At 44.3% G+C, this 15,000-nt stretch overlaps 1 protein-coding gene across 1 annotated transcript in view; it reads right to left on the bottom strand.

Moving 5' to 3' along the window:
• Positions 1-5,663, bottom strand: part of LOC310788810 (CUB and sushi domain-containing protein 1) — a gene marked incomplete at its 3' end in the record, with an annotated part of 351,287 nt that extends 345,624 nt beyond the window's left edge. The window contains 1 exon segment of the mRNA XM_083650384.1: positions 5,644-5,663. Coding sequence (XP_083506510.1) covers positions 5,644-5,648 — 5 coding nt within the window. The 5' untranslated portion in view covers positions 5,649-5,663.
• Positions 5,664-15,000: the final 9,337 nt, after the last annotated feature.

Genomic DNA, 15,000 nt, shown 5'->3' with positions numbered 1-15,000 from the left:
CAATTCAAGTTTTTTTGTACTCCCGAGCAAAACAAGGAAGCCATTGAGCATTTGCGAGAAGAAAATGTGGATTTAGCTGTCAAGGAAGTAAGTTGGAGTGTTCATCTTCCATATATATGATCTTTGTGTGCAACTACATACTGTAGGAGAACGCCAGCGCGTCTGATGCCATCTGTCTGATGTTACACCAGCGTCATTTTCATTCATTTAAACATGCCTAAAAGCTCATGTCATAGTATTTCAATTCAGGCCACTGTGTGGGATCGTTTATCCAGCGTTGTTTGTGCAATGAAAAGGGACACTGCTCCAGGTCAACTGAGTTCATTTTCTCGATGTACCTTTCCCTCTCCGTTGGAGGAAGTGTACTGAAATAATCTTTTGACATTATCTAAAAAGAAAACTGTCCGAATCCCTGTAAAACCCCGCAAAACTATTTATATCTGATGAGAGTTCCTCCGTTCGCTCCGGTTTGTTTTGCCAGCTGCAGTCGTCAGGCAGTGCTTCCTTGTATTTTCCCCCGTCTTGGGCGTGGCTTCTGAATGATGACGCGTTTTCGCAGTGTCTCTATCCACTCTCCCTACCCACCCCTCAAACCCCAACTATGAAGGACCTCCCTCTCCCTAGCTACGGCCCTTTTACCTAGCCCCACCCCTTTCCTTACCCCGCCCACTCCCACCGCCCAAATACACTTAGCACCTCCCCCTACCCAGAGCCGTGCAAGAAGAGATGCGACATCTCCATTCACTCCAATGGACCAGTTTTTTACTCTCAAAAGTTCCAGGAAGTAAGGTCCTGGATTAAGCAGCACTCTCGAGTTGCAGCAAAATGGACAGTTTGTGTTGCACTCTGAAAGTTTTTTTCCCCCCTCGAATCAAATTGTACATTATCAGCTTTATTTTAGCATGCAAAAGTTGCGCGAGACCCTTTCCTGGCTGTTCATTGGCTAATGAGTCTCGCATTTTGGTCCTCCGCTGACGCCACTCTCTCTCTAGAGGACACTACCCCTACCCACCCCTTGAATCCCGACTCTCCACAACCTTCAGACAGACAGACAGACAGACAGACAAACAGACAGACAGACAGACAGACAGACAGACAGATGGACAGACAGACAGACAGACAGACAGGCAGACAGACAGACAGACAGACAGACAGACAGACAGATGGACAAACGGCACCGAGAACATAACCTCCTTGGCTTAGGTAAATATATGACCAAAAAGATGCATGTAGTGGAACACGCTAACATGTTTTTCCCGCTGCTATGGATACAGGTACTGGTGTGAAATTAATTATGCAAACATAACTCTATTCCTGTGGGATGTTGCAGGGGGAAAAACGTGTTTGTCACAGTGCACTGATGCTAACTGTGTTGACGTCATCCTCTCTATTTCTCCATTGTATAGCGTCTAATAAAGCAGACTCACATGATCCAAATGCCTTAACGAACCTCTAATTAATAATAATAACTAAATGAGATCTCCTCGTTGCACGCCATCAAATTATTTGTAAAAACAACAATCATTAACAGGGGAACAGGCGACATAGTCGTGTGTTATCGTATTTTGAAATGCAACGCCACATCCTGCGTTTGGACTCTAAACACAATGTGGCATTTTCAATATGACAAAACAAATCTTGTTGCAAATGACATGTCCTTTCTTTGTGTGTGATCTGCCTCCAAAACGCTAAGATAATGAGCAAACACTGAGCCGTGAACATCAGGATACACGACGTGTCCTTTCTAACAATGCACATTAAAATCCAAGAGCCGACGAAGGCTCACTATGGAAGAATCAAATGCATTCATAAATTATTCTGAAGTAAATGGCACTCAGGGTATGTTGTGTTGCCACAGGCTTCTGAGGGCCCTGTAATGTAAAAAAGAAAGAAAGGAAAATCACTGACTTCTCATAGTCAGAGCAGCAGCTGGTAGCTGCAACATGCTCATCTGTCATAGTAGATTGATTGATTGATTGATTGATTGATTGATTGATTGATTGGTTGATTGATTGATTGATAAACTCCTCAGAGAGGGAAACTCACTATACTCTGACTTGACAATATTCATGGGCAAAAGGTAGGCGTACAAAGATAGGTTGACCCAAAACAACAATCTTCTGATGCTGGGAGTCCCCAAAACTCTCCTGTTGGTCGTTGCCCTGGATTTTATTTGAATGTTATGGGGTATATATTCATTATCTGCTGCAGCTGAATGAGCGCTATGAGCCAGTGCTATCCACGTGTCGATGTATGCCACACATACACAGGCTCCAGTGATGCAACGTCAGTGAAACGTTTGTCAAACTTTGAATCATGATCTCCTTTTTTTAGTGCACCTTTGTGCCCGTCGAGACATTAACCTTGCATTGTGAAGACACGCGGTCGAGAGGGATGATCGATGTATGATCTATAGCCAACCTCAAAGACTACTTAGTGCATGTCCAGCATATCCCAGCTACGCCCACGCGGGGCATATGAACAGGCTCCCCCTCCCACAGGACACCTGCCCTGGAGATGCTGCTGCTCCATCTGCTGTCTCACCAACACAGTGGCCTGCCTGACCAATTTGGTGCCCTAGGCAAGATTTTTTGCTGGAGAGATCATATTCTGGACTATAGAAAGTGTGAAAGACCCAGTGTGGGGTGTGGGCTATCATTTGCTCCTTAGAGAGTTTGTGTTTGTGTTTTTTCTTTGTTTTTAATAATTGTATGTACCAATGCCTGTTCTTTGTTGTTTTGATTTGTTTGTCGGGGCCCACAACGGAAACAAATCTTTGACTTTATTGTGTTTTATCCTTGATGTTGTCCCTGAGATGCATGTCCTTACTTCATGTTTTCTTTTAACCAAACATCTAATCTAATCTAATCTAATCTAATCAAATCTAATCAAATCTAATGAAATGAAGCATGCTGCATTTTTTTATCTGACCACAGTCTCTCTGAATGGGCTGACAGAAGAATTTAACTTCTCGCGATTCTGCTGATCTGTTTTCCGTTTGCACTTTGCAGTACCGAACATGTCAGAAGATATCGCCGCACATGATTTGCATTTCTGTAGGTCTACATTTGTAGTGCATTTAAGTGGCTCGCAATCATGTCTCTTTTTTTCCCACCTCTTATGAGTTTGCAGGTCTGAGTTAATAAATGTTGATCCTTTGCATGGAGCTTCCAGCCTTCTCATTAGATTTTCTGCTGGCCTGTTGGAAGCCCATATTTCCCACCCCGCCGGTCTCTAGTGGTCTCCTCAGATGAAACGAGCCAGGCATGACACTACATGGACCTACATCATTTATCAAAACGCTCCGTAGCCTAAATTACGCTGTTGAATTCTCCTTGATAAGCTGGAGGCAATGTAGCAAAGAGATTTAACCCACTTTCTGGCGACGACACGTCAACTGCAAGACTAAACAGTCTCACAGTCGCAAATTAAAGTCATACATCCTCTCCCCCATTCATACTGCATGGCGGTCCAGCCATAATGCAGGAGTAAACAGGCTAATATGACTAATGGAGTTGGCATTTTGCATGCCGAGAAAAAAAATTAGAAGACAAGAAATGTCTTTTATGAAGCCTACATTATGGGCTACATGATTTGAGCAATGGAAAATGGACTGTTTTCTTTGAATTGAAGTGGGTACGTGACATGCAAGTCCTGCTCCTCCTCAAAAACTTTCCAAAGAAGACAACTTTGCTTCCCAGGGGGCAGGCATTCAAAATGACTCATTTAAATCTTTTGGATGCACCGCCCACAATCAGAATTTAGCAAGCGCTTAGCCCAAATCTTATGCTGTAGGCCGAAATATCTCCCGACTTAGCTCATGGGAGAACTTACTCATGTGATTCAGTACATAAGCCAACTATGAATCAGAGTTTAAAATAAGAACAAAAATGACTGCAGAGATTTGATACACAAAGACAACAAGAATAGACCCTTTTCACGGGGGCCATTTTGTGCCGAAAAGGCAGAATAAACACAGGTGCAAGCAAAACACTAATGAGGGTTTCCAAATTCCGATCATGGAAGTTTGAAACCCTCATTAGTGTTCTGCTTGCACCTGTGTTTACCCTGCCTTTTCGACACAAAACGGCCCCCGTGAGAAGGGTCTATCTTGGACTAACACACAACTTGGACTAACACACAACACAACTAGTGCAGTCAGTGCCCATTCCCCTCCCTCCACTGCACTTTTCCAGGTCCCCAGCAGCAGCACCCGCCAAGTTTGAAGTTGATCAGATGAACGGTTCTTGAGATAAACCAGTTAAACTTTCTTGTATTGCCACTAGGTGGCACTAAGATTATGCACTGCACTCTGTCGGGTCCCAAGCAGCGTACCCGCAAGTTTGAATGCATAAATCAGGACTTAGTAGTTTCTGCGCGTTATTCAAACTCAAGAACTGCTGTGTCTTCCGTGACATTATAGCATAACATAATGTATAGTAGACTTTTTTTTTTTTTTTTTTTTTGCATGAGTGGCTCTGGGAAACCTAAAGTCCTAACCCTGACGACCTACAGTAAGTGCCATGCTCTAACAGGACTACACCTGATTTTCATGAAATGCACACACACTCATATGTATATACATACATACATACAGATTCCCCTTTCTAAGAAAGCAACATCTTTACTTGACAAGCTTGGTAAGAAGTGACAGTTGGTCACAGCAGGTGAAATTTAACAAAATCTAAAAAAAATCTCTCCCGTGGACAGTGAGAGCTAGCATAATGAAGTGCACTGATTGGTTCCACTGTTTAGCATAATACAACACAGAAATATGATCGGGAGAGCAGACATGTTTTGCACTGTGAGACACGACAGTCTCTACTGTACCTCACCAGATCTAGTATTAAATCATGTCAGGTTGTGTTTCTCCTCCATCAAAAATGTTTACAATTCATATTTGTGGGCCAAAAAGTCAATGCTTTCAGTTCTGTGGATAGAAAAAATAATATTTTGATTGTGAACAAGAGTGATGCCTCTTCCCTGGGACTATGCAATTTATACATCAGGACAAAACTACAGTATATAAATAATAAATTGTCTGCATTCCATTCCATTTTAAGCAGGTAATAAAGTAGCATTCTCAACATGGCGATGTCAAAGTGTCTACTTTACTGAATATAAATTGATTCTGTCCAACAACTTTTGGCACCATTAAATAGGGTGTCCTATTCATCTGATACTGTACGGCTGGAAATACGTTCACCTCTAGTCACAGTGTCATTTCCCATCAAAAAGAGATGCGCATACAGAGCCCAGGTGTCAAAAGAAATGTACTGTTGTCCAATCTTTTGTTCAGTGTAGAAGAGGAGAAGAGGATGAGCTAGAGAGAGAGAGGGAGAGGGAGAGAGATAGAGAGAGAGAGAGAGAGAGAGAGAGAGAGGGAGAGAGAGGGAGAGAGAGGGGGGGAGGGAGAGAGAGAGGGGGGGGAGAGGGAGAGAGGGGGGGGAGAGAGAGAGGGAGAGAGAGAGGGAGAGGGAGAGAGAGAGAGGGGGGGGGGGAGAGGGAGAGAGAGAGAGGGAGAGAGGGGAGGGGGGGAGAGAGAGCCAGAGAAGTTGGAAGATAACAGAAGAGGCTGTTCTTCATGCGGAAGGAGTGAGCAGGAGAGCAAACCAGACAATAAATGTAAGAATAAACTCTAACCTCATCTTTAGGTTGCCAGGCGATGGTTGTCCATCGTAAACCGATACAATATCAAAGTCCTCCTCCAGCGCCAGCGTGACGAAGGTTAGCTGGATTCGGTTTCTCTCCCCCGTTATTACCAGCCATGTACAGTTGGCATAGTTGGGATAGCCGTGGGGGAAACCAGGGGACTCTATGGTACCATTTAGGCCTTGGACCACTCCGCCGCAAGATTCAGCTGGAAGGAAAAGAAAGACAGATTCACGTTAGAATATTACATCTTTACCAAGTGGAATCCAGTTGATACAGTATACCCTCCAGCAAATAACCCTGAACACCAACTTGGACTAACCATCCACACGCCAGAGGCATCACCCCTCACACAGCTAGCATGGCTGTGGGTGGGAAAACATGGTTTATGGTTTCTATTGTAGCATTTAGGGCTAAGACCACACCTTTCATATTATGTCTTATATTTTCAGCAGTAAGGATGTCACGATATTAGAATTTCTAGTTCGATGCCGATACCCAGGAAAATATTGATACTCGATACCAACACATCAAGAGGCATAAAAAATAAACAAAGACAAATGGATGCTTCTCCATAATCTAGGCCCGATAAAACTCATTAAAAACTTTGACCTGACACAGCAGATTACCCCCACTGCTCTAGTCATCAGCCTATCATAACACAGCAGATTACCCCTGCTCTAGTCATCAGCCTATCAGAATACTTTGAACTTGTTGAAGCAACAGATACCCACCAATGACAGGGAGGGAGAAATCAGTGGTATGTTTGATTTTTCAGTTGCAAATGAGTATTGTATCCGTTTCAATTTTTTTGTATTGATACTTATGGATACTATCGATACCTGTTGTAAATGAGTATTGTATCCATTTCAAATTTTTTATATTGACTTTTATCGATACTATGGATACTTTTGACAACCCTAAACGGTACACACTTCATCACGTTAGCCTGTAGCCTTGTGACTCTCATCAAAGTCAAATGAGCTGTGAATGATGGAGGGAGACTGCTGCTGCCTCATAGTGCTGAGGTGAAAACTGATTAGGATCATTTGAAATTAACATTGAAACTTTTGCAATTAATTTGTGTGACTCACCCACTTGGATGTTAAAAAGACATTGGCTGGGTTTCCCAAAAGCTTCTTTGCGCTAAGAAGCTAATTCAACCCTTCTTAAGGCCCCCTTAAGAAGCAAACGCGTTTCCCAATTGCTTCTTTACGAAGGCATGCGTTTCCCAAAAGCTTCTTAGCGCTAAGAAGCTTCTTTGACCCTTCTTAAGGCTCCCGTAAGAAGCCAACGAAGCCAACGCGTTTCCCGATTGCTTCTTAGCCTAAAATTATCTTCCAATTATCCTCCGTTAAGAAGGCTGCGTTTCCCAAAAGCTTCTTAGCGCTAAGATGATCTTTCGTTAAGAAGGTTTTGTAAGAAGGGTCTGGAGCCTTCTTAACACCTTCTTAATGACAAAACACTGGCAGATCCAGCCGCATCAGGCAAAAGGAGATACTTGTGTCCACTGTTCCTCTTGTGTTTTTCCCTTTTTCCTTTCTTTCATGCACCCTTTAGTGTTTAAAATTTGGGAACACTTGAAAATCTCCCCTGTATGTATGGTTACTTGTGTTTTAAATGTTTTGCCGTAGGCTATATTTCTCTAATCAGAATGGATTCCTTTTATAATGTTGTGGATTTATATAGCACCTTTCACAGAACCCAAGGTCGCTTAAATTCTGTAGTGTTTCTCTGTTTTGTTGTATGCTGTGTATATAAAGCAATTTGAACTGCAGTCCATGTCTGAAATAAATAATGTTTAATAAAGTTTAACATGACCATGATTAGGTGTTAACAGTGTTTCTCAACCACTGAGTCGTGGCCCACTGCTGGGCTCAGAGTGCCATCAAGTGAGCCGCTCCAGTTAAGATGCTTCTTAAGAGCCTTCTATTTTTTTTATTTTTCTCGACTGTTAAGAAGGCGTTTGGGAAACACTTCTTTGGAGCCTTCTTAACTCCTTAAGAAGCTTCTTAACTCCTTAAGAAGCTTCTTAACTCTTAAGAAGCTTCTTTGTTGGGAAACTCAGCCATTAGGCTCTAGTAGCCACTTAGCTTTACAGTGGGCTATGTTCAAACCCTGACCTCACCCTGGCCTCCCATGACATTATAACATTACAAACGTGCCATGTGAGGCTTTTATGCAAAGTAGCTTAGCATACTGTAAGTGCATCTTTTCTGCTTGGGTGGTTCCAGTGGAAAACGTACCCCGCATCCTGACAGTGTTAGTGCTGCTACCGCCACCCAGGAGCAGAAATAAGCTCCCATGATGACACCCACACACATACTGTATGATACTGCTGTTTAGACAATACAAGACATGAACACATGACACACACACACACACTGTATGATACTGCTGTTTAGACAATACCGTGCATGATCACATGACACACACACACACACACACACACTGTATGTGTAAAGTGCGGAGTGCGTCTAGTAGCTGGTGGGATTGTGCAACACCTGATTCTTCCTCGGTCAGAAGGAATACACTGGCACTCCAGAGAGTAACTTCAACAAATGGGTTTATTGTCCAACACCCAGGTTAGACAGCATTCTTTAGATGAGCTTGCTTACATGAGGATGCGTGGTTGTGAATATATTAATGTGTGGTTTCTGCACTAACAAGATAAAATAACACAATATTTGCAGAATGTACAAATCCACATATAAGCTACAGGTAGACTGGCTACATGCTCATTAACATAAAATGTATCAATTCAACATTTAAGATGGAGCATACAGAAATAATATGGAAATTAACTGCAATACCCGAAACTCCACAAAATGGCGCTTCATCACGAGCAACATGACAGTGTCCATTGACTTTCCATTTAGCCCAGTACAGCCTGCTAGTCATTTACAATTATGAACTCAATGCCTTGCATTACAAAGTTGCACTCAACAGAAATGGCATGAAATCTACAGTAGGCTATCCCCATCCCAATGCTCCCTACAAGAGCTGCTAGCATTAGCTTAACGATTAGCATGGCGATTAGCGTTAGCTTAACGATTAGCATTAGCTTGAGGGTAGGACCATATTCACCCAATTGGTGAACATTAGCTAAATTAGCTGACAGCATTCGACAGTTTAATGATATATAACTACTAAACACAACATAAACAGGACACAAAATACAGTCCAACATGACTCACACGCGTATAGACGCACACCAACCCTTCACAACAAGGGAGGGGGAAAGTACTTGAGCAGCTAACAGGTGGCTTGATGCTGCGTGAGGTGAAGCAGACTGATTGATGCAAGACACGTGACACGTGGTTCTGGCTCACTGCTACGGGGATGGAACAGACCACTAGAACTTTTTACTAATGATGCTTGGGCAATGTCACATGGTCATGCAAGGGCTTCTGGGTAATGGAGTTTTAAAGGGCAACAGGGGCTTTTCTCCAGTATGATAATGTTTTAGACAATACCGTGCATGATCACATCACATGACACACACACACACACACACACACACACACACACACACACACACACTGTAGATACTGTTTTGACAGTATGTACAGTACCGTGCATGATCACATGACTCTTGCAGACAGCCCCTCACTGTTACGTTCTGATATCTGTGTGGTGCTGATGGACAGCTCCTCCTCCGTACTGCTTCCGGTCGGATGTGGGCCATGAACATTTTTGAGATGTTCAAGTGGCCCATGAGTTGGAAAAGGTTGGGAACTGCTGGTGTATGAGCTTAACTAGGCTTTGAAGAAATCAGGTTCAGTGGTCTGTCAGTCAGAAAAACAGGCAGTCGGCTAAACCAGGAATACAACAGCTGCTACAAAGCTGGAGAAAGCTACGCCGATGTTGAAGAAGCAGATCTGGTGCAAGCTAAACCAAAGCCGACAAAATCAAATCAGAGTGAGCCAAAGTCGACCAGAGAGAAACACAAAGCTGACAACAGCTGATGAAAGCCGAGGTGAGGCAGGGCAATGCTGACGCTAACAAGCTGACCAGATCTCACCAAAGCACCCAAAAGCTAACTATGGCAGATACAATGGATGACAATTTATTTATGTATTTAAATAGTGTGTTGTTGTGTAGTTCATGGAAAGACAGTGTGCAGCCTTCAGTTCACACAGTGCTTTCAGCTGCATCAATGGGATAACAGGACGGTTGCATAATAGCCTACAGAAAAGCCCAAACAAGCAGAAAATAAGCAAGTCAAGGTTTTATTTGTATCTAGTTCAGCCTTATAACAAGGAAAGTCTCTCTTCCTCTTCTCCCCCTCTCTCATTCACAAACTGCTGCCCTCCCTCCTCCCCCCCTCCTCCCTCCTCCCCCCTCCTCCCTCCTCCTCCTCCTCTCCTCCATCTTTCATCTTCTTCTCCACGCTCCTCCTCAAACACAGAATGCGGTTGACTCCTAAAGTTGTTAAAGTATACACTGCACGTAGCTCTGTGTGTGTGTGTGTGTGTGTGTGTGTGTGTGTGTGTGTGTGTGTGTGTGTGTGTGTGTGTGTGTGTGTGTGTGTGTGTGCGTGCGTGTGTGTGTTTTTGTGACCAACATGAAAGCCAACTGTAATTGTTTCTCAGATAGCGGTGGCTATTGATTTATTAACCTAATATCAGTGAAGACACACACACACACACACACACACACACACACACACACACACACACACACACACACATTTTACACACACACACACACACATTTTACACACACACACACACACACACACACACACACACACACACAAGGGTGTGTTATACACTCTAGAGCTGCCAACTATCAAGGGACTATAGGTCACAATGTAGTCAACCAAATACTTCTTGTGTGTGCGTGCGTGTGTTTGTGTGTGTGTGTGTGTGTGCGCGCGACTGCGTGTGCGTGTGTGTCCAAAGTAACACAACATACGTACACAAACACACGTACATACTGTACATACTCACCTATACAAAGGTCTAAATGAACAAGCAAGCAACAGACAAGCACACATACGGGTGTGTGTGTGTGTGCATGCACTCTCTCTCTCTCTCTCTCTCACACACACACACACACCAAGCCATCTGGAGTGTCCAGATTAATTTCAGATTCTTCACCATTGTCTTTCAACCCAATTCACCTCTCCCAGTGGTTCTGCCTCTCTCTCTCTCTCTCTCTGGTTCTGCCTCTCTCTCCCACCCTCTCTCCCTCTCTGAGCAGATGGGATAAGTAGAATCCATATTCATAGTAATATGACCTGATATCTGCATAGTCCAAGCAGATGCCATATTGTCGCACCACTTTGGGCACATTCAAGCTGAATGAATACTGTACAAACAGCTTTGATTTGCTTGTTTGTGTTCATCTCCATCTCACCCATACAGTAGTTATTTTACCTTCATACAGTAGCTTCACCATTGAATAGACCAATAACCAGACGATCATAGACTGCATCCTCACAACAGTCATGCGTCTTGTCCAAGAGTCCTTCAGCAGGACACCAAAGTCCTGCATTCATACTCATCGCAAGTCACTGTAGAAAAGCAGAATGTCTGATGACCTAGGGGTATGGTGGCGCAGTCGGTAGCGCTGTCGCCTCACAGTTAGAAGGTCCTGAGTTCGATTCTCGCCTGGGACACTGTGAGCGCTGTGGTTGTGTTCCCCCCCATATCTTCAGTGCCTACTGCCCAGGTGGGTTATCTCGTCGTAAGGGCCTTTCTCTCTGTGTGGAGTTTGCATGTTCTCCCCATACCCCCCAGGGGGTTCCTCCGTATATAACCCCCCCACTAAAAACATGCAGAAGATCAGATCGTCATCGTCATCCGACCAGTGATGACAACATCCGAAGTTGGTCCCCGGGCGCTGTACGAGAAAGCGACCACTGCTCCTGGCCTGCCCCTCGGAGGAAAGGACATGCCTGGATGGGTTAAATGCAGAGGACACTTTTCACCGGCCACCGTCAGCATGAGTGTGTTGTGGCCGCATGCATGTATTGTGGTGTTCGTGTGACAATAAAAGACGGGCTTGTCCGTTACGAGAGTAATGTGATGGAAACAGAAATGTCTTGAAGTAACCTTACTGTAATCTACAGTACTGTAACCTTACTGTACAGCACTGTAAACTTACTGTAATATACAGTACTGTAACCTTACTGTACAGCACTGTAAACGTACTGTAATATACAGTACTGTAACCTTACTGTACAGCACTGTAAACCAACTGTAATCTACAGTACTGTAACCTTGCGAGGCACGTGATGCCATGATGCCACCGATCAGCGTCCTACGAGGCGGCTCTCTACTTGACTACTTTACAGCAGCGGGCGGGCTTTGGCGTGACGCCAGAGAGAGAGAGAGCCCCTATGGAGCGAGCCTGTGATAGACGACGTGATAGACAGATGGCTCATCCAATCACCTGCGCCAGGTATTTGTTGAAAGAGCCTGCCTGCCCTTTTGAAAACGGTTATGTGAAATCAAAGCATGTGTCAGTGTCAGGGTCAAACAGCTGTTGATAAAGCCTGACAAGCAGCTGATGGCATCATGTTAGCTCAAATACTGCACTTTCTGGGCAATCCCAATAAGCAGCAGGCCTACACACACACACAGAGAGAGAGAGAGAGAGAGAGAGCGCCTCCTCTGGCTGTCTGGCGCCGGCCTGATGTATTAGCCCAAATAATTCCAAACTCACGAACTATTTGCTGGGATAAAGATTAGCCAGACATATTTAAATGGCTGTATCTGTTTATGTGTCTGTCTGTCTGCCTGCCTGCCTGTCCATCTGTCTGCGATATACAAAGATAATCCACAAAAAAAACACAGAAGGAGTAATTACTTGCGTTCCCTATTTTTTTCTTTCTCTGTCTATCCCCATCCCGGGCCTCCCAATCTCTGTCCCTGCGTGCCATGTTTCTGTAATGCTCTCTCTCTCTCTCTCTCTCTCTCTCTCTCTCTCTCTCTCTCTCTCTCTCTCTCGGAGTGGTCTAATAATTCGGTATTAGCTGTGGTTCATTCTCAGTGTTGTTCACTTGTTCAGTATAAATGCAGCTATTGGCCTGTCACCATAAAGCTGTGTGTGAGACGGGCGCATGAAAGAGAATGACACTTGTGAACATGCGCGTGTTAGAGAGTGCGTGTGTGTTTTCAGGAATGTGTGTGTGTGTGTGTGTGTGTGTGGGGGGGGGGGGTGTGTCTATAAATAGCAGCACAGACACACACAGTACATGCACATAGGCTATTGCGATTTTGCGTGCATGAACACTAACACATGCAGTCAGTCTTCATTCACGCGCAGTGTTAAATCCTATATGGTGGTTGATTTGCTCCACAGGATTTCCCCCATTGATATTCTCCTCCACATGCTGCCAGGGTTTTCTTCTTCTGCAGCTTTTCTTCATGTGGTGTTTACATACAAATCTGCAGCTGCAACTCAGCAGGGTGGCAATGATATATTGGGCTAAAATACGGATTACCACCTGAGAATTCCTGTCAATCTAAAAACACATATTTACCAGGAGCCGCATCACAGCAATCAAGCCAAACCCACTCAAATTCTCTGCCTTTTCCACACGCGCCATAGAAAGAGGTTGGATCTCTCTAATGGAGACAAATGAATTAAATCTCAATCAGTTGTTCCCAACGACCCCAAACAAAATCTACTCTTCGCTAAGAACGAATGGATGGGGTCAGCGCTCGGTATCTACATAACAATCAGACAGACTGTTACATTTTCGTCGCGGAGAAGCGGCAGAGAGGTGGAGCACTCGCTAGAGTCTTGGCCACAAGGTCCCCGGCTCGTAAATCACCCGCTGGTCCCCTGGTTTTCCTGGGCCGTGCTGGGCTACAAATCAAACACATCTTTCTAAGTTACGGCGTGTAGAACTATCGAGTGCCGTGATTCAATACAGACGGTGAAGAAATGAGGACAAGAGAGGGGGGGGGGGGGGAGGAGAGGCGAGGAGAGGACAGACCCATTGTCTATTTTGTCTTCTCCTTTTTTCTTCTTTTCCTCTCATCCCCCTCTTCTCACTTCTGTACAACTGCGATCTCTCTCCTCCCATCATTACCCACCATTATCTCTGTGTCGGTATCGTATCTCTCCCTGGCAACATTGTGTTTCTCTCTCTCCCCCCTCTCTCTGCAGCCCTCCCTCCACATGTCTCTCTTCTTCTCCTTCAACCTCCCTTCCTCTCTCATTATCGCAGTATTATCATCACCGCTGTACCTCTCACTCTTCCTCTATGTCTCTCTCTCTCTCTCTCTCTCTCTCTCTCTCTCTCGCTGTCTGTCCACGCCTGTCCCTCTCCCTCCACCTCTGTCCTTTCACGTCCACCCCTCTTTCTCCATCGTTATCTCTGTATCAGTATCGTTGCAACTCTCTCCCCCTAGTGTCATTTATGTATCATTGCTTTCTCGCTATTATTATCTCTCGTCGTGTCTCTCTCCCGCTGTCATTGTATCTGTCTTTCTGTGTTTCCTCTCTTATCCTAGCTGGAGTGTTTGCTGTTTTGATTCCGCCCACTCATCTCCTATATTTATCACACAACAAACAAGTACAACCTCCCTCTGTCTGTGTGTGTGTGTGTGTGTGTGTGTGTGTGTGTGTGTGTGTGTGTGTGTGTGTGTGTCTCTCTCTCTCTCTCTCTCTCTCTCTCTCTCTCTCTCTCTCTCTGCAGCTCTCGCACACTCTCTCTCTCAGCCCCCCTTTCAGACAGTGAATGGGACTGCAGTGTAACACCGTGCAGTTAGTTTAGCTGGTCAGTTTAGCCCATTTTGATGCTGCTGCTCAGTGGAGATAAAACCATGGTCTCTGAAAAGTAATATTACAGTAATGTTCATGGCTCAAATAAATAAATAAATAAATAAATAAATAAATAAATAAATAAATAAATAAATAAATAAATAAATAAATAAAAAGATAAAAAGATAAATAAATAAATAAAATTAAAGTCCATCCATGCAGTTAAAGCGCAACTACACCCAAACCCAAATGTGAGTACAACAGGTGGTTACATCACCTGGCAGGCACCAAGAACAGCCAATAAGAGAGGGCCAGTCCAGTACCCTATTTTCCACCAGTAGGTGTCAGGCGTCACCAAACATTTGGGTGTGGGTGTAGTTATGCTGCCTACACACTAGAGGATTTTCAAATCTTAACCGATTTTAAAAACATGAGAGACCACAGACATGAGGACAATTTCATCAGATTTTAACATTAAAATCGCCTGAACACACACACTAGACGATTCGCCCAGACTGCGAGACCACACACCAGCCGTTTGAAGTACCGACTCACAGCGATTCCAGCAACTAGACTGTAGGCTGTTTATATCCCACAGAACCGCAATTTTTTCCCACAGACAAC

The sequence above is a fragment of the Poromitra crassiceps genome (assembly GCF_964638095.1).
Source record: "Poromitra crassiceps genome assembly, chromosome: 14".
NCBI classification, from domain to species: Eukaryota; Metazoa; Chordata; class Actinopteri; order Beryciformes; family Melamphaidae; genus Poromitra; species Poromitra crassiceps.
Note: the sequence above shows the minus strand (reverse complement) of the source record. Positions and strands in the feature narration are given on the sequence as shown.